This window comes from Equus asinus, chromosome 5, assembly GCF_041296235.1.
Source record: "Equus asinus isolate D_3611 breed Donkey chromosome 5, EquAss-T2T_v2, whole genome shotgun sequence".
Classification (NCBI taxonomy): Eukaryota; Metazoa; Chordata; class Mammalia; order Perissodactyla; family Equidae; genus Equus; species Equus asinus.
Genome location: NC_091794.1, coordinates 57,636,355 through 57,663,681, shown reverse-complemented (window position 1 = coordinate 57,663,681; position 27,327 = coordinate 57,636,355). Strand labels below are relative to the sequence as shown.

Below are 27,327 nucleotides of genomic sequence, written 5' to 3'. Positions count from 1 at the left end.
CTATCTAGTCCAAGAGGAGGAAAAGGCCTTTGAAGGATGGGCCAGAAGAGACTCCAGGTGGCACCCAACTCAGGCGGCTCTAAGGCAGAGACCAGAGTCCACACTCAGCTCCACCTTCTAACAACCAGGGTGAGCAAGTGTGTTATTTAATCTCTCCGAGCCTCAGTTTCCCCATCTCTACACTGAAGATGTTAACACAGTGCAAATTAGTGATAATGTACGCAAAGCATCTGGCCGGTGCGGGGTGATCAACAAACAGGCTGTCATCAACAGCTGTGGTCGATCCTTGGCATCTTTCCCAACCTGTTTGTGTCTCTAAATTGACTTTTATTCTCAAAAGGGATTATTCTAAACAAATAATCTTGATGAATTCTTACTACTTGAAGAAAAGTATATTTCAGAGCCATAAATATATTTCTATTTCTTACCTTCTTGATTTATTTCTCCTGTGTGAAAGACCTTCAATTTCCTCAATTGAACATTCAGTAGTAAGGAGTCGTCAAATAATGCCTGGAATTTCTGTAAGATATATAAGAAACTTAACATCATTTACTTACGGGTCAGGGAATTAGAGATCAGAGGGGAAAAGAACATCCCCCAATTCCTTTCTGAACTAGGAACATAAGTGGAAATAAAAAATTTTTTAAAATACCACTAGTCTACAGAACTCAGAGAGCTCATGCTTCATCACGGTAAAAGGGCCCTCGGTATGCACGACTTACAATGTGCATGTGAGTTCTCCTGCCAGCGGGCGTCTCACGTCAGCCTACCACAGTTCCACTTCCCTGCAGAAAGAACTCAGGGGTCACGGGCAGAAGTGAAACACGGAACTTCTACGAGACACCCTGCTGGTGTCCTCTCTCTAGTTCTCTGTTCCACACACACACACACACACGCACATGCAGCAGGCAACCCTGATGTGCGATTACCAACTGGCACTTCCCAACCCAGCCCTTCCCGTCTGCACCTCCATCTCTACTCACAAATACCCGAGACACATTAACAAATGGAAAGGCAGTGAGGCACCTCTCACTTCCGGTCATAGTTCGGAAGGCTCATATCTTGGTTTTCACTAGCCATGTTTAAAAGCCAGAGTAGGATGTGAAAAACCTCCAGAGGTATTGAGACATATCACTCCTTATACCAAAAAATACTCCAAATGGATTAAAGATTCAAATGGGAGAAAAATGAACCTGGAAAAACACTGAAATAAAATATGGACGAACATTTCAATTATTTTGAAGTGGGGAAAACCTTCCAGTCACTCCACTATAAGGAAACAATCTAGAAACCATAAAGGAAATTTTGATCAAATGAAAATTTCAAGGAGTTCTTGAATAAGGCTGAAATGCAAAAAAACCCAAAACCAGAACAAAGCACAAACAAGGCTGAAAGAGAAAAAAAGGAAAAAAATGCCTGAGATATTTATGACACAGAATTTATAAGCCCAATAAAAAAAGAGTTCATACAGATTAAAAATTTAAAAAGATGAACCCTACAAGAAAATAAATGGCCAAAAGGGAAATTCTCAAGAACTAAAAATGATCCATAAAATAGATGTTCAAACTCACAAGTAAGCAGTGATACTGACAAAAATCACAAACTGGCAAATTAAAGGAAAAAAGAGTGACAATACTCAGTATGTGTGAGGGGAAAAGGCATTCTTGTGTACTTTCTGGAGTGAAATTTGAAAACATCAAAATTTTAAATAGACACATACTTTGACCAAGCAATTTAGCTTAGAGAAATAATCAGGCAACTGTGCATAATTTATAATACAGAAAATTTGATTTAAATGCTCCCAATAGGGAACTGGTAAAACAGAACTATGATACATCCATACCACAGCATATACTTACTCATTCTATGCGATGAGGCTTGTCTATGTTCCCCTGACATATTAATAAGTGAAAAATGCAGATGCAAAACTGATATGTGATATGATTCCTTTTGAACGATGGAAAGATAAGATTCTATAAAGCCAAAGTGCCACCCGTGCAAAGCAAGGGGTCTGGAAGGAAGCGCCCCCATATGTCAATGGTTTCTATTCCGTGGGCTTTCATTCTTTTTTCTTTTTGTGTCACTTGGATTTGTATTGCCTTTGTCCCCCTGAACGGCAGTCACCCATCGCTAGCATGAGGATCCTGAGTTTGATCTTATCCCAGCTCTTCCCCCCAAAGTGCGACCATGTACAATTCATCACATTTCTATTAAGTATTATTCTTTATTATTTCAGCAAATATTATCTCATTATAGTAAGGAATGCTTTTTAAAATCCATTGAAAATACAGTAATTCTAATATAAATCTAACAGGATTTACATTAGCTACTAATAGCATTATACACACACACATATAAATAGATAAAACAATTTATATATAAAGTGTTTACAACAAATGTTATTAGTCCCCCAGTAACCCTAAGTAGTGGGTAAGGTGGCTTTATTGTACCTATTTACAGATGAATTTTAGGGAATTCCAATAAAATGAAGGTGAAATAAAGACGCTTTTAAACAGACTAGGACTTATAAAGTCCACAAACTCTAGCAAAAGCAAGTAGCAAAGGAATGTATTTTATGAAGAAAAATGAGCTCTAGAGGAAGGAATGCAATGCAAGGCACAAAAGTAAGCAAGGAGACTATTAAAAGATAACGAAAACTAGTAAAAATAGACAGTAATAAAAAAGGAGAGCAATAACAAAAACAGTATTTTTTTCACATGATTAAAAAAAGTGATGGGGCCGGCTTCGTGGCCGAGGGGTTAAGTTCGCGCGCTCTGCTTCGGTGGCCCAGGGTTTCGCCGGCTCAGATCCTGGGTGCAGACATGGCACCGCTCGTCAAGCCATGCTGAGGCGGCGTCCCACATGCCACAACTAGAAGGACCCACAACTAAAAAATACACAACTATGTACGGGGCAGCTTTGGGGAGAAAAAGGAAAAATAAAATCTTTAAAAAAAAAAAAGTGAAACTAAAATACTATATAAAATTGACATGGTGGTTGTAAAAAAATTTTCGGAGGATAATTAAAATATGTTAACATTCTTATCTAGTTCATGAGGAACAGAAAATAGTGATAAACTTTAGCATTTTGCAGAAAAATTCATTTCAGGATACATTAACCTAAGAGTGACCATTGAAAGAACAGATATGGAACATGTACCTTCCAAACTGATTGAGAAATGAAAGAAACAAAGCAAGCTACAACTGAATAGACGGTTGCAGCAGAGGGAAAACAGAGATGATGCAGGGCAAACAGAAAACACAAAGGCAGGGGGCAGAAGGACATCTAAAGGTGTTCTTGGAGTAAATGTGCACGGGACTCACCTACTGAAGAACAGGGCCTCTCAGACTGGCTGACAATTCTGCAGGTCCCGCTCCTCAGACGCATGCCTAAAGCAACACACACAGATAAAAACGAGGAAAAGAAAGCATGTATCAGGAGCGTGCCAATCAAAAGGCTGCTGTAGCTAATTATTAAGATCACACATTCTAAATAAACAGCGCTTAAAAAGAAATTTTGCTAGTCATAAAATGAACCATCCAACAAGATAATTTAACAATCATGAAGCTAGATAACCATAAAAACATAGTCTCTACATATATAAAGCAAAACCTGAGAAGTATGAGTACAAATGAAAAAATTTATAATCCTAATGGGAGATTTCTAACAAATTTCTCTAAATAACTAATATATAAAGCAGAAAAAAAAAAGATACAAATGATTCAAATACTATTATTGCTATGTTGATCGAAACACTTAGCACCTTTCGTTCAATAAAAAGAACAGGAATATTCGAGACCACATGAAACATTTATTAAAAATTGATGCTATTAGGTGGCCTAGGCCATCTCAACAGTGTTTTTGTAAAGATTGGCATCTGAGCTGCTAACAACTGTTGCCAATCTTTTTTTTGCTTTTCTGCTTTTTCTCCCCAAATCCTCCGAGAACATAGTTGTGAGTGCCTCTGGTTGTGCTATGTGGGACACCGCCTCAGTGTGGCCCGACGAGCGGTGCCATGTCTGCACCCAGGATCTGAACCAGTGAAACCCAGGGCCACTGAAGCGGAGCACGCGAACTCAACCACTCGGCCACAGGGCCAGCCCCCTCAACAGTTTTAAAAACTCAACTTAACACAGGCCACATTCTCTGACCACAATATAACTCGACCACAAAAACATAACTTGAAAAATAAACAAAAAATCTGTTTAGAAACTCAAAACCCTCACACAATTTGTTTAATCCATACATTTAAAGAGAACACTATGTTGGACATTATAAGTGAATACCAGCAAAATATGTTTCAATGAGGCAGCTATTGCACTAACTCCTTACTTGAAAATTATTGAGGGGAAGTGGGAGACAAGCTATTTTTTCCTGCTTTAAATAATGATCTATAGTTCAAGGGTGGCAAATAGCTCCAAATGAAAAGGAAATGCTCTTCTTTATAGAAAAATGCCAATTATAAATGCAGGTGGAATGTCAGATTAAGAAAACTATCATTTTGCAACCTCTACAAAATTATTCATTCAGGCAATAATTATCAATAAGTGTTTTGATCATAAAATGAAAGATTGATTGAGAACTGGACATCTGTATGGTGCCAAAGTAATACTACTAAGATTACTTTCCACTTGCAAGGACTGAAAAAATATAAACTTCATACTGGAGGAATCAGAGTGCCACCACCCTCACCCGATCGTCAATCTTAGTATTACAAATGGTGCAACAAACACACACTGTGTCTCTCCTAATGAGATACAACGTGCAGTGTACAATATCATCTCTGAGGCATCCTAGCCAAAACGTTTAACTGGAATCTACTCAAGTTTTACAAGAAATACAGCGGATACAAGAACAAGCTAAGGAACATCACAAGGAAGCAATCAGACAAATCCAGGAGTGGGGTGCTCTATGGGGCAACCAGCATGGTGTCTTCACCCAGTCAATACCCTGAAAAAGGGATGGCTCTAGATTAAAAGAAATTAAGGGACATGCACAATTGCAGAGTATGGTCCTGGACTGGATCCTGGAGAAGTCTGAAGACAATCCAGATATTAGGTGATCTGGAGGATTATTAATTTTGTTAGGTGTGATAACATTAACTGGGTACAAAATAAAATGTTCCCAGATAAATAAATGTAGTCTATTCACACCTGGAATATTATTCAGGTATAAAAAGAAACAAAGCACCAGTACAGGCCATAACCAGCATCAGTTGTAAGAATTCAGATCAAGGATGAACCTCAAACACACTATGCTAAGGAAAACAAGCCGAACACAAAGACCATACATGGTGAGACTCCACGAGCACGCAATGTCCAGGAGAGGCAGGTCTACACACAGTAGGCTAGTGGTCGCCCGGGGGTGGGACCAAGGACTGTCTGCAAATGAACATGAAGGACATTTTTGGGGTGACAGAAATATTTTAAAATTTGATTGTGGTGATGCTCGCACAACTCTGTAAATTTAGTAAAAATCTTTGAACTGTACAATTAAAACGAAATAACTTTTTAGTATGTAAATTATACCTCAATAAAGCTGTTAAAAACAATTTAAAAAGTTTTTTAATTTTCCTATTTTTAAGAGTCACACACTGATATATTTGGAATGGAATGTCAAATATCTGTATTTACTTTAAAATATTTCAGTAATTGAAAGTAAAGAGAATTGAGAAAAGAAAAAAGTTCCCTCACACATTTTTGGTGGAGTATAAAATGACAACACCTCTCTGGAGGGCGATTTGGAAATACTTACACAAACCACAAACATATCCACTCTTTTATCAGTAATTTTGTTCCTGGAATGTATTTTAGACATAGCTACATATGTGTAAAATGATGAATGTATATAAGGGTATTGGCTGAAACATTGTTTGTTATAGCAAACAATTAGGAATAACCCAAGGGATCATTAATGAGGGATTCCTTACATAAACCATGAAACATCCACACAATGGAATACTATGCAGCTGTTAAAAAGAGAATGAGGACATTCTCTATGTAGTGACGTAGAAAGATTTCTAGAATATAGTAAGTGAAGGAGATACAGAACAATGTTCATAATGTGCTAACTTTTGTGTTAGAAAGGAAGAGGAAATAAAAATATATATTTGTATATGCATGAAAAAAACAATGGAAAGACACACAAGTGTAGTAGGCAGTGAGGAATGGGGAGGGTCAAAAAAGGGGTGAGAGCACCCCTTTTGATATTATTGTTATATTACTTAATATTACTTAAGTAATATTACTTTCTCACATATATTATTTTTTATATTATTTTGATTTTTAAAACACTTGAATATATTAAAATTCAAAACAAAAAACTTTTTCCCTATTAAAAAAAGTGCTACATGCAAAAATGCACTGGCCGTAACTACAGCAAGTCCTTGCAGAAAATTAATAACCTTTTAAAAATAATCTACCTTTTTAATTTCCTTTATATACATTTTTTTCCTTTTTTTTTTTTTGAGGAAGATTAGCCCTCAGCTGATATCTACAGCCAATCCTCCTCTTTTTGCTGAGGAAGATTGGCCCTGAGAGAACCTCCATGCCCATCTTCCTCCATTTTGTTTTTGTGGGACACTGCCACAGCATGGCTTGATAAGTGGTGCATAGGTCCATGCCCGGGATCTGAACTGGTGAACCCTGGGCCACTGAAGCTGAGCATCTGAACTTAATCACTGTGCCACCAGGCCAGTTCCCCTTTATACACACTTTTTGTATCCACTTGACTTTTTTTACTGGCATATAACTTACATACAGTACAACTCACTCTTTTTATTGCATTGTTCTGTAAGTTATGACACTCATGTAACCACTGGCACAATCAACATATAAAACAGCATCATCACAATAAAAATTTTACTAGCATCCCTTTAACGTCAACCTTTCCCCCTTCTGCCAGACAACCACTGGTCAGTTTTTTCCCTCTATAGTTTTGCCTTTACCAGAATGGTACATAAATGGAATGATACAGAATGCAGATATTTGAGTCTGGCTTCTTTCATTTAGTATAACAAATAATACGTTTTAAAAAAATAAGTTGAAAATAAACGCGATGAGTACTTAGCTCAAGAAGTTAAAAAAAAAATTCCAATGTTATTACAAAGAAAATAGAATAATAAAGCAGACACTAGTGAAAAGCAAAAAAACCCAATAAGGATGATTATTAAAACACAAATATTAAGAATAGAAGGGAAGTTCTTTAACCTGTTGAAGAAATTACAGCAAACTCAATGATGAAACTTCAGAAGCATTCCCATTAAAGTCAGAAAGAAGACAAGGTCGCCAGCTACGGCCTCTACCACTCAGCATGGTCCCAGACAGCCTCACCAGCCACTGGATCGGGAAGAGGAGGTGAGACGCAGAAATGGCTAAGGAAGAGGAAAAAGCACCACTGTTTTCCAGTATACAATCGCCTACATAGAAATCTCAAGGGGAAAAGGACAATGTGTAAAAACTAATAAGTTTACCGAGGTGCTGGATAGGAGCTCACCGACAAATCAGAAACAATAAAAAAAAACAAAAATCTAACAGGAAAAACACAACAGCAACAAAAACTACAGTGTCAAATAAAGCTAACAAAATGATGTGGAAAACTCAAAAACTTTTCTGAAGAATATAAAAAAAGATGTGAATACACAGGAGAGATAACGGGTTCAGGGCTAAGAAAACGTACATGGAAAGATTCCACTTGCACGAGTTAGTCAATACATTCACAGGGTTACGAAAGGCACTTAATCATCTGGGAATAACCAACACAATTTGGAAAACATAGAATGAAGCTGGGGGGTGGGCACGGATTGGGTTTAAATCCTCCGTAATTAAAACAGAGTCGCAGATCAAACAACTAAAGAGCAAGGCCAGAGAGAGAGCCACGCACACAAAGACTTGACACATGGCCATGGGGAAAGGACTCAACGAAAGGTTTCAGAATAAACGTGGAATAAGTAAAACTGTATTCATGTTTATTTCCAAAATGAAATTCCAGGTGTATAAAATAACTAAATGTAAAAAAAAGCAAAACTAAAATTACTGCAGGAAAATATAGCACAATGTATTTGTGACCTTTGTGTGGGAAAAGCCTTTGCAAACAAGTCACAAAAAGCATATCCCATACAAGAGAGGAGAAATACACTGGGTCACATTAAAATATAAAAGTACTTACAGGACAAGGCACCAAAACACACCGCTCAAAAATGAGCCACAGGGGCTGGCCCCGTGGCCGAGTGGTTAAGTTCGCGCGCTCCGCTGCAGGCGGCCCAGTGTTTCGTCGGTTCGAGTCCTGGGCGCGGACATGGCACTGCTCATCAGACCACGCTGAGGCAGCGTCCCACATGCCACAGCTGGAGGAACCCACAACGAAGAATACACAACTATGTACCGGGGGGCTTTGGGGAGAAAAAGGAAAACATAAAATCTTTAAAAAAAAAAAAAAAAAAAAAAAAGAGCCACAGACTCAGAGAAGATAATACAACAGATAAAGGACTGGCGCCCAGAATCTCTTCTGGATACACAGTATCCATTGTTACATAGGATATATTTGTAATAATCTGCTATTGTAGTTGACCCACAAGAGCTGAAGAAACATCCCAATAACAGAAGAGCCCAGAAACCTCCACAGACAAAACAGGCTGTCAGCTTCCAGATTATCAAGTGTGCCAATGCTCTAACCATCAAATAGAACTGCCATCCTCGGAGAAGTGACCAGCAGCTCAATTACTAAGCCCCAGAACTGACCGAAGCCCCGGACGGCTGCCTCACGGGCCGCCAACCACAGGCTGCATCTGGGGCTTATCTACGGGGGTTCCAGCCTCACAAGGGCTCTGTGGACCAAAAAAATTGGAAATCATTCAAACAAACAAACTACTCTATTTTTAATGGAAGGCTTTTCACAGTTTTTAATATATTAATGTGCATTCTCTGAGAAGAGGATACATAATGCAACGTTTCTCAAATTTATCTGAACAAAGAACCTATTTTAATTTTCAGAGCCTCTGGTAGGACTGGAATTCCTCATTTTGGAAATCGTGTTCTAGAATATTTTTGTGTTCACTGAACTGAGAAAATAGTTTCTGTGAATTACTAAATAAAAATTTAAGAGTACTTTGGAGTAAAAAGCAAAAATGCACAAATTGGTTCAATTACTTTGGAAAACTTTTTAGTGTTATTCACTAAGGGGGGACATACACACCCTGTGAGATGGCAAATCCGCCCCTAGGTAGAACACTCAACAATGTGTACACACAGAAGGAACCAAAAACATTCAGGAAGGTTCTAATAACACACTATTCACGGGAGCCCCGACTTGGAAACAACCCACAGCAGAAGGGAAATAAATTTATGTAACAGCACATTATACAAAATGAAAACGGACAAACGACATCAGGGAGCATCTCTCAAACATAACGTTGAGCTGAAGGAGCCAGACGCAGGAAGAACAGACCCCAGGGCCCCACTGACGCACAGCTGACAGGCAGGCGAGAGTAACCTGGGCTAGGACTGAGCACGCTGCGAACTCGGGGGAGGTGGAAGGTGACCGAGAGGGGCCGGCAGGGACTTTCTTGGGTGCTGGCCACGCTACTTCTTGATGTAGACTGTGGCTACAGGGCAGTTCCCTCTTCCAACCTGTGTACTTCTTTTTGTATGCCACACTCAAAGAGGTGTAAACGCGTGGGCAATCCAGTCGGTGGTGTGTGTGTGGGGGGAGGGCTGACATGTGCAGCTGGTGCCGGCAGTGTCTCCAGGACATGCAGCCCTGGTGCCCCACTCGTGCTGAGAGCAAAGCAGGTGCCACCAGGCACTCCCTCACGGAATCTTCAAGAGAGCCCACAAACTTCAGCACTCTTAAACCCTTCACTGTTATGTTTACAGGTAAGGCTTGGGGAGAGGCAGTAACTTGCTCAAAGTCACAGGTTGGTCAGTGGGGGAGACAAAATCAAAGAGATCTCGCATTCTTGGCCACACCTTCCTATCCCAGGGGTCTGCGGCATTCCTCCTGACCACAGCTGCTGAGTGCGTTCTCATTTCCGCAACCACTGAACCCTGACAGAAACAGCACAGCAGCACCACAGCCTGTCTTCACACAGCAAGACTCAAGATTCCCACGCTCAAAACCTGAGACTTGAATTATAAGCAACAGCAATAACCAATCATTCATGCAGATACAGACCTTTTTATTTTGCATCAAAAACATGCTGAGCACTAGAAAATAAACTGGCGGGGGGGGGGGGCGGTGAGGTTGGGGGGTGCATGAAGAATCAGTTCAAATGCAAGGACTCCGAGAAACAAAACAATTGTACTGCAATAGTACAATTATGTAAGCCAAAATAACCTGAAATTCTTTACCAGGATGTAAAAATGTTGGTTATTTTCTGCAAAAGAAGAGCAAATTTAACTATTTAAAAGAGTATAAATTTTTTTCAGTTGCAAATCTAATGTATGTTCATTAGAGAAAATTTTGTAAGTGCAAAAAAAGTACAATGACAATAAAAGCTTAACGGTAACAATGTCAACATTCTCGAAGCAGCTCCATCAGGTCTGTCTCTCCATAGGAACATACACGCTCCATCTCATCTGCTGCCACTGCCCCTCCCATCCCGTTGCAGCCAGGACTTCCCTTCTGATCCCCGAGAACGTCAAACTCTTTCCCACCCTTGGGGAGTCGGCGTCTGCTGTCCCTCTCACTCAAAAGCTGGCTCCTCACACTTCGGGTCTCAGCAAAACCTCATTTAGGAGTCCTTCCCTGGGCTCTCATGTCAAGGACTTCCCCAGCCCGTACTTTCTACTGCATCCCTCCTTACTCTCTTCTTAGCATTGAACCCGCGGGGAAGTTTCTGTCTATTGGTCACTGTGGTTCCCTTCACAAGAAACTGAGGTTCCTGAGGTCTTTGCAAAGACCTAGGCCATCCTGTTCACGCTGTTTCCCCGGGGCCCAGCCTGCAGGAGGCACTCCGTGGATATCTGAAAACCGTGCAAATGGTCTGGAAACGTGCTTTTATCTACTTATTAAGAAAATATTCCCAAGGATAAACTGAACCCAAAAATAACCCCCTGATTTTCTGTTAGATGATATTTACTTTTCTTCAGCTATCTTTTAACACAAAGCCTTATTCTAGCAGGCTACAATGATTCTGATCACGCGCACTTTAAAAGGTCCAGACAGGGAAAACAAAAAAATAAATTTCAATGAAATTCTAAGCCCAAGCATGCTAGACTCAGGGTCATCCAAAGAGAAAAGACGTGCTAAAGAAAATTACAAAACTACTGCCAGTTGCACAACATTATGACTTTTCTCCATAAAAAGCAATACTGGGGGCCGGCCCCATGGGTGAGTGGTTAAGTTCACATGCTCTGCTTCAGCAGCCGGGGGTTAACTGGTTCGTATCCTGGGCGCAGACCTACACACCACTCATCAGGCCATGCTGAGGCAGCGTCCCACATAGAAGAACTAGAATGACTTACAACGAGGGTATATACCTATGCACCGGGGCTCCGGGGAGGAAAAAAAGAGGAAGATTGGCAACAGATGTTAGCTCAGGGCCAATCTTCCTCACCAAAAAAAACCCCAACAACAACAATACTGCAGAGTGGGTAGAAACCCAAACTGTCTAAAAAACGTCCTGTGCACGCTGAATTTAAAACAATCATAATTACAGACATCAACCACTTCCCATTCCTTGTAAGAGTGGGGACCACATATGAATACACATCCTTGAGGAAAATTTCCTTAGAAGTACCCTCTCAAACTGAACACAACAATTCACAAACACAGCAAAACTCTTCCGCTCTGATCGCCTCTGATTATCTCAGAAACATCCAGCGAGGTTTGACCACTACTTCTCTCTTCCCTCTTCTTTCTTTAACCCAGCGGTTCTCAAACTTTGCTGCACATTACAATCTCCTGAGAACTTGAAAAACTCTGGACACCAGGCTGCACCCCGGAACAACTAAGTCAGAGTTTTGCAGGGCGGTGAGGCTCAGGCAGCAGTATTTTAAGCTTCCCAGGTGACTCCAACGTGCTGCTCTGGACCCTTGAAGGGCAGCGCATGGGCACCAACCAGGAGCTGGGCGGAAACGCAGGGCCTCAGCCCCCAGACCTACAGTAGCAGATACTACATTTTATCAGACAACACGTTTAACATTTAGGACGGGGCTGGCACACAGAGCTAAGTAGAAGGTATTGCTGTTAATATGAAAGTCCACACTATCTGCTCCATCTAACTTCTTCTTATTTGCCCATATTCCTTCCATTTACAAACTCTGCCGCTAGCTCCCAATGTCTACGCCATCACATGCTCTATGACACATTTAAACAGGCAAATAAATCCTAGTCAATCCACCTTCTCCCTCCAAATCAGTATGCCTTCTTGTATTTTTTGCTGAGGAAGATCAGCCCTGAGCTAACATCTGTTGCCAATCTTCCTCTTTTTTTGCTTGAGGAAGATTAGCCCTGAGCTACTATCTGTACCAATCTCTCTCTATTTTGTATGTGGGTTGCTGCCACAGCATGGCTGACGAGTGGTGTAGGTCTGTGCCCAGGATCCAAACCCACAAACCTGGGCCACCAAAGTGGAGCGTGCCAAATTTAACCACAAGGCCACCAGAGCTGGCCCCAATGTGCCTTCTTTTAGAGTCCAAGGATTATGTTTCCTCTAGGATCTTGAAATTCCTAATGGTTCTGCTACCCTGTCCATATATGCCCAGAAGAATGACCCACAGAGGCCCACAGTGCCAAATGTGGACTTTCCTGGTTCCTCCTTCATACGCACGCCGCCCTCTCCCACGATCCTTCCTTCTGCACCATAGTCTTCCTACAAGCAAAGGACATTCTTTCTCTGGGCATGATTTGCACTGTGAGAAGACCTACAACAGATACTTCTGGCAATCGGGGGAGAACTAAAAAAGAACCTTTGCAAACCGAGGTGTGAGATGTTCAAGTGGCATCAAACTGCTTGAAAGACTGTGCCTATGTGACAAGGCTTCCACCCTTCTTCCCACCTTGAAGCACACAGCTGGGCGGATAACGGAATCAAATTTTCTTCACTGAAACAACGAAATGCAACCACTATATCTGCCTAATTTAATGACGCTTAAAAACGAACTACGCTTTACTCTGTCAGGGCAAACAAGTGTTTACATTAAAAAGAACCTGCTTTGGGGGCCAGGCCCGTGGCCAAGTGGCCACTTCAGCGGGCCAGGGTTTCACTAGTTCGGATCTCGGGTGTGACCTAGCACCACTCATCAAGCCACGCTGAGGTGGCGTCCCACACAGCAGAACCAGAAGGAGCTACAACTAGAATATACAACTATGTACTGGGGGGTTTTGGGGAGAAGAAGAAGAAAAAACCCAAAAAGACTGGCAACAGATGTTAGCTCAGGGCCAATCTTTAAAAAGGAGCACCGTGTTTGAGTGCACACATTGGACCTCGTTCGTGAAGCTGTACAGTGTGGGTCTCTAGCACACAGTGAGCAGGCAAGAGCTGCAACAGAAAAGCGTCTTTGGCCCGGACAGGACACAGGTGTGAAAGGGACAAAGGCATTTCCTAAAACTGCATTCTATCTGTTTCATCCAACAGTGGGCAGAACAGAACTGGACAGCTGGCACTGAGAGAAGGTGAATCATTTGAAAGGGAAAGAAAAGACAAAGAAGTTTCCACGGGAGTATTTTTTTAGGGACAGAGACATGAGTCTCAACTTGAAATGGAATATGATCAGCAAATTAAGCTTATACAGCTAAGTCTTTCTGAGGTACCATAGTATTTTAATAATAATTCACTTTTTAAATATATCTATACATAATCCAAAATGGTTTAGTAGAGCTTAACTCTTGTACCTCCTCAAATCCTTTGGTGAAAAATATAGACTAAAATATACAACAAAATTTGTAGCTGTGTAAATGATCCTTAAAATCTTGTAAAGGAGACTACGTATTATGATCAATTTGAACAATCAGAATAATTTCTAAATTAAGATAAACTTACCTGTAGAATTTCAGAGGAGACTAAAGCTTTAGCTGAAGTTTTTTGTTGTTTTCTGTATTCCATGCTTTAGTTAAAACAGATTTGCTGTGAACTACTGAACCGAAGAACAAGAAAAAAATATGTATCTTAAGTCACAACTTAACACTGGACATCTAAAATCAATGTTGTACACCTAGCAAGATGCCATGGGAGCAAATTATTATACATCAACACACTTTGCTTTTGGAAAAGCCTTGGTCCTCTCTTCCTCCTCCTTGCTCTCAAATCGCCTCGTGCATCTAATCTGGAATTATATTTGGCCCCTGTTTTGACAACAGATTTTATTTTCAGGGCTGGAATTACCCAATGCCCACTCAACTGAACGAACTTTCTAGTCCAGGAGAAAAAATATCATAAACTCTTGTCCCTTAACATTAATTAGTTCCCTTCTCGCGAGGCTGATCCAAGTTCGATTTGCACTTTTATCGGGCATCACCACTGTGAAAGCCCAAATCAGCGCCTGCCTCCGTGTAAGCCGCCCGGGCGCTAAACCACGACCCTGGTCCCAGCAAGGCTGCAAACTCAAACCCTGCACCTCTGAAAACAGAAAAAAACACAAGGTTTGCTCATTTGTGCCCTGGCTGTAGCTCTTCCTGACAAGGCGGCCGGCCCCTAAGCGCTGGCACTGTGCGCAAAACACAGAGGGCAGCCCCCCGCCCTGCCTGCGAAGCCCCCGGGAGGCCCCGCGGGGCGCGGGAGGGGAGCACGGAACGCACCGGTGTGTGCTGCGGGCATCTCTGCTCGCACAGACACTCCGCCGCCCCTGCGCGAGTTCTGGGAAAACGCCTCCTCTGCTCCTTAAGATCGCCTCTTAGAAATCAGGACCCCAAGGGTGCCCTCCTCCTCGGGCCCGCGTCCCGCCAATCCCGCCCCAGCAAGAGCCCTCCCTCAGTCCCACTGCCGGGCCCCTCCCGGCGCCGTGCGAGCGCGACCCCCGGGCCTGCTGGGGACCCGCCGGCACCCCCACTCCCCGCGCCCCTTACCCGCCGCCGCTACCCACCCGCGCCGCCAGCTCCCCGGGCGTGGCCGGCAGGGCGCAGGCAGGGAGGGGGCGGCGCCCGGAGGGGAGCAGGCCTGCGCCCCCCGCGCGCCCCTCTCGGGCCTGCCCCGGGAGCGGCCGGCTGCCCGTCACGGAGGCCCGGGCTCCAGGGCGCGGCTGCTCCCTGTGCCCCGGGGCCGCGCTCTGCAGAGGCCGAAAGCGTGAGACGCGCCCCAGCCCTCGGCGGCCGGAGGAGGGCGGGGCCCGGCAAAGCGGCGCGGCCCACGCCCGCCGCCCAGCCCGCGGTGTCCCGCCCGGCCGGCGCTCACCTCCTGAGCGCGGCGCGCACGCAGCTCCGACGCGGCCGGGCGGGCGATGCTCCGGCCCCGCGCGCACACGCAGCCTCCCCGCAGCCGCACGCACGGCCGGGCGCGCGCAGCCCCGCGCCGCCCCGAGACCCGCGCTCGCCGGCTCGCTCGCTGGTACGCACGCGCGAGCTCGCACGGCTCGCAGCCCACGCCCTCGCCCGGGCGCGCTCTCTCGGTGCTCGCCATCGCTTCGCCTTCCGAGCCCATGGGAGTAGGTGTGCCTTTTACGCTGGAGGCTGGCCGAGGATAGGCGACTAGTGGCCGACTTGTGACAAGGATTTATGTTTAAGACTCGCTCCTCTTTGCCTGCTTGCCGTGTTCCCAAGCTGCGTAAATGCACGGCCTCGAGGCAGTCCTGGAGGGATTTACTTATTAAAATCCGCATAGCGCTATTAAGAAAAAATTGGGGGAAGTTCTTTGCTCTTTCAGAAGAAATGCGCCTTCTCCTTCGAGAAATCGATGGAGAATGAAGGGTGGGGATACGTCGGTTACAGTGGTTTGGTGCATGAACAGGAGTCCCAGAGAGTTGCATGCTCTCGGGAAATGCTTCTGGAAACTCTGCTGTGGTCTGGAGAAATCAAAGAGGGTCCCTCCCTGAGTCGTCACTATTAGTGCTCCCTGGGAGGAGGGGAGACGCTTTTAGGCGCGGGAGCTTGGTTTTGCAGTGTGCGTTCTGGTCCAACTGGTCTTTGGGTGCAGCTGGTTGAATTAATTCAGAAGTATTTCCTGTCCTCTCCAGGCGCTCCTAGAATAGTGCCGTGTGGAAACAGTTTCCCATTCTGGCCGCTTGGCCATGGTACTGGCTTGCCGCCACATTACCGCATGGAAAGTTGAAAGAATAGTTCAGTGAACACCCATGTACATTCCTCCAGGAGTGGATAACTGTTAACACTTTGCCATAACTCTTCTTTCTGTCTCTCCCGAATACTTCAGGCTGCATTTCCTAAGAATAAAGACATTCTTCTATGCAACCACATGAGAAACAATCACATCTAAGAAACTTAATAATTTGATACACCTAATACTTAACCCGTATGTAAATTTCTCCAATTGCCCAAAAAAAAAGCCATCTGTTGGTTTTGTAGAAAGATAGTCCAATGAAGATTCATGCATTGCATTTGTTTGTTAAAATTAAATACAAAATGGAGACCGGACTTGAGAATTCTCTGAGCGGGCAAAACCATTTAAGCCACTTAAGCAAAACTAAATCTAGCTTATTTCATGAACATAAGAGAAACTTAGGTTATTTCTTACAAATTCTCCTGACAATCATAAAAGAAACTGGTCATCTTCCCAAAAGTGGTAGGAAATAATTACTTTTAACAAATCCCCTGCCTTCCAGAAACCCACATTGTAGTGACCTCCGACTGTAAAGGGTAAACAACTTTCTTATTTTGATAGCAAAGTTAGGCGGTCTCCTTTGCAAATAGATTAATATTTGGAAAAAAATAGACGTCTGTATTTGGAAGGATGCTTTAGAACATTGATACTGTATCTTACAAATTCTGTATTTTTATTTTAATTACATCCCTATACCTATTTTTTAAGTGTTTTGAATGTCCCATGAATAACTGGTGGGTGTGTGTGCTCATAGCTGCCAAACCTCCCTGGAGTGCAAGACAGAGCCGTGACAGCAGATTGGGGTAAGAAATTCTCCCAAATAAAATGAGTAGCAGAAAAGGTCCAAAACCTTTAAGAGATTATTTCCTTCCAGGCAGTCTCCTTGTTCTTTATGTGGCACTTATTAGCTTGTGATTCAGTTATCTATTGCTGTAGAGCAAATTGAAAATATCCATTTAATGTTTCTCGCAGCTCTGAGGGTGGGTGGTGGCTCGCTGTGGTCTTGTCTGGGCTTACTCACACAGTTATATTCAGCTGCAGCAGGGGTCAACTACCGCTCACCCCCATAACGTGTTCACTGTAAAGAGCCAGGTAATGCATATTTTAGGGTTTGTTTCTGTCGCATATTCTTCTTTGTTATTTACAGGCGTTCCCCCTTATCCGTGGTTTCACCTTCTATGGTTGCAGTTACCTGTGGTCAGCTGCGGTGCGGAAGCAGGTGACCCTCCTCCTGACATATTGTCAGAAGGTCAGCAGTAGCCTAACACTCCATCACGATGCCCACGTGGCTCACCTCACCTCCTTGTAGCACGTCGGCGTTCTGTTATCTCACATCACTGCAAGACGTGTGAGCACGGGACAATGAGATGTTTTGAGAGAGAGAGAGAGAGAGACCACATTCACATAAGTTTTATTACAGTATAATTGTTCTACTTTATTATTAGTTATTGTTGTTAATCGCTCACTGTGCCTAATTTATAAATTAAACTTCATCATAGGTTTGTATGTATAGGAAAAAACATAGTGTATATAGGGTTCAGTCCTGTCTGTGGCTTCAGGCATCCACTGAGGGATTTGGGATGTACCCCTGTGGATAAAGAGGGACTGCTGTATTTATTTTATTTTTTACAAAGCTTTAAAAAGCAAAAGTTATTCTTAGCTCATGGGCCCCGTGAAAAAAAAAGCTGAGGACCAGAGTTGGCCCACAGGCCGTCGTTTGCCAACTCCCAAACTAGAAAGTCAGCTGAGCTGAAGGTCCAAGGTGGCCTCCGTAACACGCCCGGCAGTTGGCGATGCTCTGCGCTGAGGGCCACAGTTCTCTTCGTGCGGAGGAGGATGCGGCCTCTCATGCTCCACGGGCTCCGCTGTGGGTCTGTAGGCAGCATGCAGGAGAGTGGAGGCAGGAGCTGTCAGACTTGGTAAGGCATAGCCTTGGGAGTCAAACAAGGTCACATAGACCACATTCTGCGAATCAGAGGAAACCAGGAGGCCAAGCCAGATGCAAGGGATGGACAAACAGACTCCCTCTGGATTCTGGGAGGAGCTGTGGATAATTGTGGCTCACGCTACCAGAACCAAGTGGCAGATTTCTACTGTGTGTCCCACCAAGGAAGACTGAGGGCTGATGCTGACCTTGACATTAGACTGGCCTTATAGACTGGCCTCAGAGCCTTATTCAGATGACTTCGATTTGAGTCATAAAACTTTGAATGTATGATCTCTGACGGCACCGGTTGTTCTTACCCTCTCCTTTGCCCATACTGCCCCAGCCTATTTCTAATTCTGTGAGCACGCATTCACTTCCCTCAGTACTTGTTTACAGGTGTGTTACCGTGAGATTATCAGCTTCCTAGGGGAAGAGACCACACAATATCACTCCTAAACCCAGGGAGGATCTCCAAAAGTTTTTTTTTTGAGCAAGATTAGCCCTGAACTAACATCTGCCACCAAGCCTCCTCTTTTTGCTGAGGAAGACTGGCCCTGAGCTAACATCCGTGCCTATCTTCCTCTACTTTCTATGTGGGACGCCTACCACAGCATGGCTTGCCAAGTGGTGCCATGTTCGCACCTGGGATCCAAACCTACGAACCCCGGGCTGCCGAAGTGGAACATGCGCATTTAACCGCTGCGCCACTGGGCCAGCCCCTGTCTTCAAGCCTTATGCAAATCCTTCAACATCAGCTCGAATGCACCCATGTCTACCCTTACAGGAGGGCCCCCATGTGGGCCCCTCCCAGAGAAGACAGCACTCTGCGGGGTTCTCCAGTAAACTGCTACCAGTCCTTGCCTTAAATGGCCAAGGGAAAGCTAAAATTACAATTAGTGTGAGACCTTGCCAAATTCTGGCAGTCTCTACTTTAAACCCCACTCTCACAGGACAGCAAATCCCTCAGAGTGAAAAAGAAGTTCCTGTAGTGAGGGTATCTAATAAAATTCACAGTTTCCATGTCAATAGTACAGATGACGCTGGGGCCTTTCACAGGAAAGCATCCCTTTTCGCTGTGCACTACAGCTCCAGTCGGTCTGTTAGGTAGAGAGCTCCTTTCTAAATTAAAAGGCTAATATGTTTTGCCTCCAATGGAGACTTCGCCTTAGAATCTCCTGCTAACCTGGAGCTGATCTTTTTACGTTCCTTACAATCTGTCCTTGACGTAGAAGAGCAACGATTCCAGCAAAAGATTCCTATTTTAATCGAGGCACCCAAATATCTGTGGGCTACCTCTAACATCGACATTGGGAGAGTAGAGAATGCATTACTTGTAAAAATTCAGATAGACACAACTAAACCTCTTCCCAAGCCTGAGGTCACACAAGGCCTCACACCAACGGGAGAAGACCTGCCTGCCCAGGGTTGGTCATTCCCTGTGCTCGCCCTGTAACAGCTGATCATGCCGGTCCAGAAACCTAACGGGCGGGGATGGCCATTTGTCCAGGACTTGAGAGCTTTTAACAACACAGTTATTCCGTTTCCCAGCTGTTCCAAACCCAAACATCCTTTCGTCACAAGTTCCACCAGACTCAAATGGTTCACTGTTGTGGGCCTGTGTTCAGCGTTCTTCAGGATCCCTGTAGACCCCAACAGCCAGTATCTCTTTGCCTTTACTTGGAGCAATCAGCAGTATACCTGGACAGTCATGCCTTGAGGGTTCACTAAGGCCCCTTCTTATTTCTTCCAAGTGCTGCACCAAGGTTTCAGTACCCTCCCGTCCCCAGGAGATCGACCCTTTACAGTGTGTAGGTGATGTCTTGCTTTGCTCAGTTACCAAAGAGGCATCCAGGAAGGATTCCGTTGGTGTGCTGCAACAGTTAGCCGAAAAGGGACCTAAAGTCTCCGAGGAAAAATATGTAGAAAGAAATATTTATAATATCTTATAATATAAGAAATAATTCTGTTATTTCCAGACACTGTTCATTACCACGTCATAATCTAAGTGCTGAAGGAATCCAGCTATCTCCAAAAAGAATCAAGAGGATCCAAGAATTCCCCAGGCTCACAAGAAGGCGACAGCTTTGTGCGTTCCTTGGCCTGGCTGGCTATTGGAGACTGCGTTCCTAATTTTTTCTGTCAGCTTCCCCACTCTGCGGACTTACTAACATTTCAGTCCCTGAATCCCTTCTGTGGGAAAGTAAACCTGAGCAGGCCTTTGGAAGACTAAATAGTGCCATGTGCAACAGCATGGATGGACCCTGAGGATATCATGCTAAGCAAAATAGGTCAGACAGGAAAAGACACATACGGTATAATTTCACTCATATGTGGAAGATAAACAAACACATGGATAAGGAAAGTAGATTGGTGGTTTCCAGAGGGGAAAGGGGTGGGGAGAGGATGAAAGGGATAAAGGGGCATGTGAATATGGTGATGGACAGAAACTGGACTTTTGGTGATGAACATGATGCAATCTATACAGAAGCTGAAATACAATAATGTGCACCTGAAATTACACAATGTTATAAACCAAAGTGACCAATACAATAATTTTCAAAAAAGAGAGCTTAAAACAAACTCTGCAGCAATGGCCTGCCCTAGGGCTACCTCACTCTTCAAAGGCTTTCACCCTATTTGTGCATGAAAGAGATAAGCAAGCCCTGAGCATGCTTGTCAGCAGGCGATCGACAGAGGCTTATTGCTGGTGATAGCGATGGCGATGGCGTACAACTTGCTTCAGCTCCTCCTGCCTGTCCCAGCTGCCTTAAGGCTACAGCTGCAGCTGAGAAGTTAGTAGCAGCCTCAGTGGGTTTAACCCCAGGAAATGATATTCACAAACTTCACACTGTGCAGTCATCTTCATTCTGAACTGACTCAGCATTTCTCTTCAAGCAAACTAACCTCTAGAGATCTTTCTGCTTTCACCACCTAATCTGCATCTCAAACCTTGCAACGTTCTTAATCCTGCCACATTACCACCCCTGCCTGATGACGGTGAACACTGTGGTGATGAGGGCGCAAAGCCCCATCTTGTGACATCGCGTTCTGATTTACAGGATGCCCCTTTGACTAATGCTGACCTAATTTTGTTTGCTGATGGGTCATGCTGTGGAACTGAAGAAGAGAATTTCTAAGCTGGCTATGCTGTTACTACTCAATATGACCTATTTGAGAAAGGAACCCTCCCACAAACTAAATTGGCTCCACAGGCAGAGCTCCACGCTTTTACTAGAGCATGCCAGTTATCAGAAGGATAAGGTGTTGATGTTTATACTGACAGCCAGTATGCCTTTGTGGTTGTCCATGTTTTGGGGATGTTACAGAAACAAAGGGGTTTTCTTACTTCCACTGGGACCCCAATACAAAATGGACAAGTAAATCATCTGCTTGCTGCTATTCTCTTACTTTCCGAAATTGCTGTCATCAAAATTGAGGCTTGGGGGCCAGACCCGTGGCCGAGTGGTTAAGTTCGTGCGCTCCGCTTCGGTGGCCCAGGGTTTCACTGGTTTGGATCCTGGGTGCGGACATGGCACGGCTCATCAGGCCATGTTGAGGCAGCATCCCACACACCACAACTAGAAGGACCCACAACTAAAAAAAATATGCAACTGTGTACCAGGGGGATTTGGGGAGAAAAAGCAGGAAAAAAAAAAGATTGGCAACCGTTGTCAGCTCAGGTACCAATCTTTAAAAAAATAAATAAATTGAGGCTCACACTAAAAAGACTGAATCTCAGGATGAGGGAAATGGCCTGGCTGACTTCCACGCAAAGGCAGCAGCAACAGAATCTGTAGAGCTTGTGGCTCGCATGGACGAAGTCCGTCCTGCTTCTTCAAGAAAGGACCCTTTGTTGCCAGACTTCTGCCTCTTTAACGCCCCTGAATTTACATTGTTGAGTTAGAAGGGATCTACCAGAAGGCATTCATGACTCAGGAGCTGATTCCTCTGGCAGATCCCGACTTCCCTGTTTAGGAGTGAGTACAAATGAGGCTACAATCAGGAACCTCTCCTTAACTCTTGAAGATATTGCAGAATCTGCTGCTAAAGCAACAGCTGCCCAACAAAAATCCTTAGGCTCTCTGGCCAAAGTTGTTCTTGATAATAGTACAGCCCTTGATTATCTTTTGGCAGAGCAAGGCTACCTGGTGCACCTGGATTAATACTTTTGGGGAAATTGAAACTCAGCTACATAAGATCATTGAACAAGTTGGCTTAAGAAAGTGACTGCTTCAACAGGGTCTTTCTTTGACTTATTTTATCTTATTTTTTGATTCACCCTGAGCTGACATCTGCTGCCAAACTTCCTCTTTTTATTTTTTTTCCCTGAGGAAGATTTGCCTTGAGCTAACATCTGCTGCCAACCTTCCTTTGTTTTTTGTTTTTTGGTTTTTTTGCTGAGGAAGATTAGCCCTGAGCTAATATCTGTGCCAGTATTCCTCTACTCGGTATGTGGGTCACCAACATAGCATGGCTGATGAGTGGTGTAGGTCTGTGCCTGGGATCTGAACCCACGAACCTGGGTCACAAAAGTGGAGCATGCTGAACCTAACCACTAACCATGAGGCCAGCCCCCTGACTTATTTTAATTTGATTGTTTTGGGTCTTGGGGACCATGGCTCCAGTGTGCACTCCAGACATTAGGAATTATCCTGCTTATAATAATCACAGTAGTCTCCCTGGTGCACTGTATTCCCTGAAAAGCTTTAAATGCATGTTCATAGCCACTAACCACCAAGCGATGATCTCCCTAAGACTAGAACGTTGGAGAAGGAATGAAGAGAATCACCAGTTTAAAAATGTGAACCTGAAGTCATGACCTGCAGATACCACAGAGATTCAGCAAAAAGATGTCATGACCTGCGAATACCACACAGAGAGGAAGAGCAAGGACTGTTGAGAACGTGAGAGAGGTAGCTGAGAGTGGCACTAATGCCTTAAATTTTGATCACATCTCTCAGTTAGGCTGAGAACCTGATCAGAAGGGGGAAATTGAAAAACAAGACAACAAACAAAACAGAGCCGCTTACACTAAGCCCCAAATCAACAAACTGAGCCTTGACTTAATTATGTTTTCAGCTCTCCCAGAAACTGAATCTTAAACCAGTCAATCAGCAATCACCCAATCAGGACTAGGTAGGTATTCCACCTGCTAAACCCCTGCTGTCCCCTAAGGAAAGTAACCTTGTAATAACCAACCTACCTTTTCACCTGGTATGACCTCCTTTCCTTTCTTCCTTCTGCCTTTAAATGTCTCTTGGGCCTGCCCAGTGGCACAATGGTTAAGTTCACACATTCCACTTTGGCGGCCTGGGTTTCACCAGTTTGGATCCAGTTCTGGACCTACACACTGCTTGTCAAACCATGCTGTGGCAGGCATCCCACACATAAAGTAGAGGAAGATGGGCATGGATGTTAGCTCAGGGCCAGTCTTCCTCAGCAGAAAAAAAAAAAAAAAAGAGGAGGATTGGTGGCAGCTGTTAGCTCAGGGCTAATCTTCCTCAAAATAAAATAAAATTAAATTAAATTAAAAAGTCTTTCATTTCATACTGCTCCCCGGAGCTCCTTTCTCTCTGCTAGATTAGATGCCGCCTGATTCATGAATTATTGAATAAAGCTAATAAGATCTTTAAAATTTACGAAGCTGAATTTGGTTTTTTTTTTAACAATATGTATGGAATTTAATTGAATAGTCTTATTGAGGTTTAAAGTCAGGTTATTTGCCCACTTCACAAAAAAGCAAAACAAATTTAAGAATCCAGCACTACCAACAAGTTCTAAAGAACAACAAGCATCAAAGAGTTACATTTCACACCGAAATACAGTCTAATCGGCAAGATGGTTAAACTTCCTAGCAGTTTCCCAAGGCTGTAAGCAAGAGTTAGGAAACAGGACGCTGAGTGATAAGTTTGAAATAGCAGTCACCTTTAAGGACATATTACACTTTAACTTTAAATTTGTCTGCAGATGAAACTTGAAACATTAACAACAGTTTGTAACAGATGTTGTGTATGTTCCAAGGCAGAAGGGACTCTGGATAGGGTTTCTCATCTACGGTAAATGATGCTGCTAATTGCTCAGTTGAATTTTTTAACATGTGTTTTCTCCCAAATTTCATTGTAACTCTGTCTTCTTCCACTTGATGGAAATGTCTGACAGTTTTATTATGTTTAGAAGCAGGTGGGGTAATTTCTAATAGATGATTTATATTTCTACCTCGACTATCCACATTCTTCATTCTTTTCAGCCTTTTCCTCCAGTGTCTCCTGTCTCCCTGAATTACATGGATGGTGCTGCTTTTGTGCGAATGCAGGCAGTATCTCAGCCTCTCCTCTGCCTCCTTCCATCAGACTGCAGATACAAGCAGGACTGACACTAGGCAGCATGCACGTGGCATGCAAACATTAACACGGTGTATTCATAGGGACTATGTGATTATCAACACATCAGTCCTATGGGATGGGTACCACCACTCCGTTCCTTAGGCAGGTGGGCAAACTGGTGAACAAATCTCCCCGAATACCTCAAATTTAACGTGTTCAAGTCAACCTCATAAAGTCTGTTTATTCTCCTGGATTTCTGATTTGCTTAAAGCAGCCCCATTTATTGGTCACCCAAGTTTGACCTTCAATTCATCCTTCTCCCTTACTCCACACACACAGTCAGTCACCAAGATCCTGTGAGTTCTCTGAAACCCCTGCCCTTCTGACCCTTCCCTGGGTCCCCAGAAGTCTCATCTCTCACGTGGGTGTGGGTCAGAGCTTCCTACCTGCTCCCCTGACTTCCAAGTTGCCTACCTGGTCTTTCACATTACCGTGAGGGGTGTGTTCCTCAAACCTAGACCTTTTCACGCACGCCTGTCTTAAATGGGTCCGTGGCTCCCCGTAGGGCACAATCCCAAGGGCTACCGAGCTCTTCACTCTGCCTCAGCCTCCCTGCTCCTGCCGCTCTCATTCCTGCTGGGGCTGCATTTCCAGCCACTTGCCTTTGCACTCACTGTTTTCTCAGAACACAGTTTCCCTCCCTGATTCTTCCACCCTAGAACCACACCCATGTGACTCACCCAAGGCCGACGTCTTCTATAGAAGTGGGGCTCGAACCTAAACATGCATGAGAATTGCTGAGAGGTGCAGGGGATCATGTTAAAAACATACTCTGATTTAGTGGGTCTTGAATAGAGCAGAAGATTCTGCACTTTAACAAACCGGCTGGTGATAGGATACTGCTGGTTGGGGGACCACACTGAGTCTAGAGCTGCACCGTCCGATAGAACTTTTTGTGATGATGAAAATGCTCTCTGTGTTCAAATAATCACTTGTGCCCACTGAGGACTTGAAATGGAGCTAAGGAGACTGAGAACTGAATTTTTTATTTTACCTAGTTTAAATTTAAGTAGCCACATGTGGCTAAGTGGCCACCATGTTAAATAATGCAGCTCTATATGAATCCCTCTTCATCTTTCAAAACTCAGTCAAATGCAGCTCCACCTCAGGACCAGCTACGTAATTTGTGCAGCCCAGTGCAAAATGAAAATGCAGGGACCCTTGGAAAGAAAATTATTAAGAATTTCGAGATGCTGACAGCAGAGCATTAAATAAAGCACAGGGCTTTCTAAGTGGGGGCCCCTCTATGACTGACTGCACAGTGTCCAGACCCATGAAGGTGGCCCTGCTTAGATGGGTAGAAAAATTGGCAAAGGATATGAACAGGCAATTCACAAAAGAGGAAATCTGCATATCTGAAAAGATGCACATTTTCGTAGGAATCAGGGAAATGCAAATTAAAGCGACATGAGATACAATTTTATACCCACTCCTTGCCAGAAAGTTTACTATTTCATTTTACTTATGTCTACGTTTTATCATTAGTGCACTCTTGTTTTGAGGTAAAATTTGTTTACATTATAAAAATTTCCAGTGTACATCATTATATTTCAATTTCTGTGTAGATTACATCATGTTCACCACCCAAGGTCTGATTGCCACCCATCGCCCCTTCCCCTCTGGTGATCACCAATCTATTCTCTATAGCTGTATGTCTATTGTTGTTCTTGTTTTTATCTTCCATATATGAGTGAAATCGCACAGTATTTGACTTTCTCCATCTAACTTATTTCACTTAGCATAATGCCCTCAAGGTCCATCCATGTTGTTGCACATGGCAAAATTTCATCTTTCTTTTGATGTCTGAGTAGTATTCCAATGTATACATGTAGATAACACATCTTCTTTATCCATTCATCCGTTGATGGGTGCTTAGGTGGTTTCCAAGTTTTGGCTATTGTGAATAATGCTGCAGTTAACACAAGGGTGCATATATCTTTTCAAATTAGTGTTTTTGTGTTCTTTGGATAAATAGCCAGAAGTGAAATAGCTGGATCATATGGTACTTCTATTCTTACTGTTTTGAGGAATCTCCACATCGTTTTCCATAGTGGTTGCATCAGTTTACATTTCCACTAGCAATGTACAAGGGTTCTTTTGAGCCACATCCTCTCCAACACTTATTTCTTGCCTTTTTTTTTTTTTTTGAGGAAGATTAGCCCTGAGCTAATAGCTGCCAATCCTCCTCTTTTTGCTGAGGAAGACTGGCCATGAGCTAACATCCGTGCCCACCTTCCTCTACTTTATACGTGGGACGCCTACCACAGCATGGCTTGCCAAGTGGTGCCATGTCCGCACCGGGGATGCGAACCAAAGAACCCTGGGCCACAGTAGCAGAATATGCGAAATTAACCACTGCGCCACCAGGCCGGCCCCTCTTGCCTTTTTAATAATAGCCATTCTGACAGTCATGCAGTCATTCTCATTGTTGTTTTGATTTGCATATCCCTAATAATTAGTGATACAGAACATCCTTTCATGTACTTGTTGGCCATCTGTGCATTTTCTTTGGGAAAATGTCTGTTCATATCCTCTGCCCATGTTTTAATTGTTTTTTTTGTTGTTGTTCAGTTGTGTGAGTTCTTTATATATTTTGCATATTAACCCCTTGTCAGATGTATGATTTGCAGATACGTTCTCCCAATCGGTAGGTTGTCTTTCCCTTTCATTGATGGTTTCCCTGCCATGGAGAGCTTTGTAGTTTGATGTAGTCCCATTTGTTTTCTTCTTTTGTTTCCCTTGCCTGAGTAGACATGATATTCAGAAAGATACTACTAAGACCGATGTCGAAGAGTGAACTGCCTATGTTT

The 27,327-nt window shown here is 43.6% G+C and overlaps 1 protein-coding gene across 39 annotated transcripts in view; it reads right to left on the bottom strand.

Moving 5' to 3' along the window:
• B3GALNT1 (beta-1,3-N-acetylgalactosaminyltransferase 1 (Globoside blood group)) overlaps positions 1-15,907 on the bottom strand; it is a 35,471-nt gene extending 19,564 nt beyond the window's left edge. For 6 of the 39 annotated variants that reach the window (XM_070509581.1, XM_070509582.1, XM_070509578.1 and 3 more), the window contains exons 1-3: positions 15,329-15,767; positions 3,324-3,389; positions 429-519 (exon numbers count right to left, since the gene is read on the bottom strand). In XM_070509581.1, the coding sequence (XP_070365682.1) occupies positions 500-519; positions 3,324-3,389; positions 15,329-15,752 (510 nt within the window). In that variant the 5' untranslated portion in view covers positions 15,753-15,767 and the 3' untranslated portion in view covers positions 429-499. Of the gene's footprint in view, positions 1-428; positions 520-722; positions 786-3,323; positions 3,390-5,290; positions 5,382-7,208; positions 7,373-8,166; positions 8,385-13,981; positions 14,076-14,736; positions 14,877-15,003; positions 15,307-15,328 lie in introns of those variants that run through there. The other 33 variants (XM_044771010.2, XM_070509585.1, XM_070509577.1 and 30 more) reach the window with 30 other exon arrangements.
• Between the last annotated feature and the right edge of the window lie 11,420 nt (positions 15,908-27,327).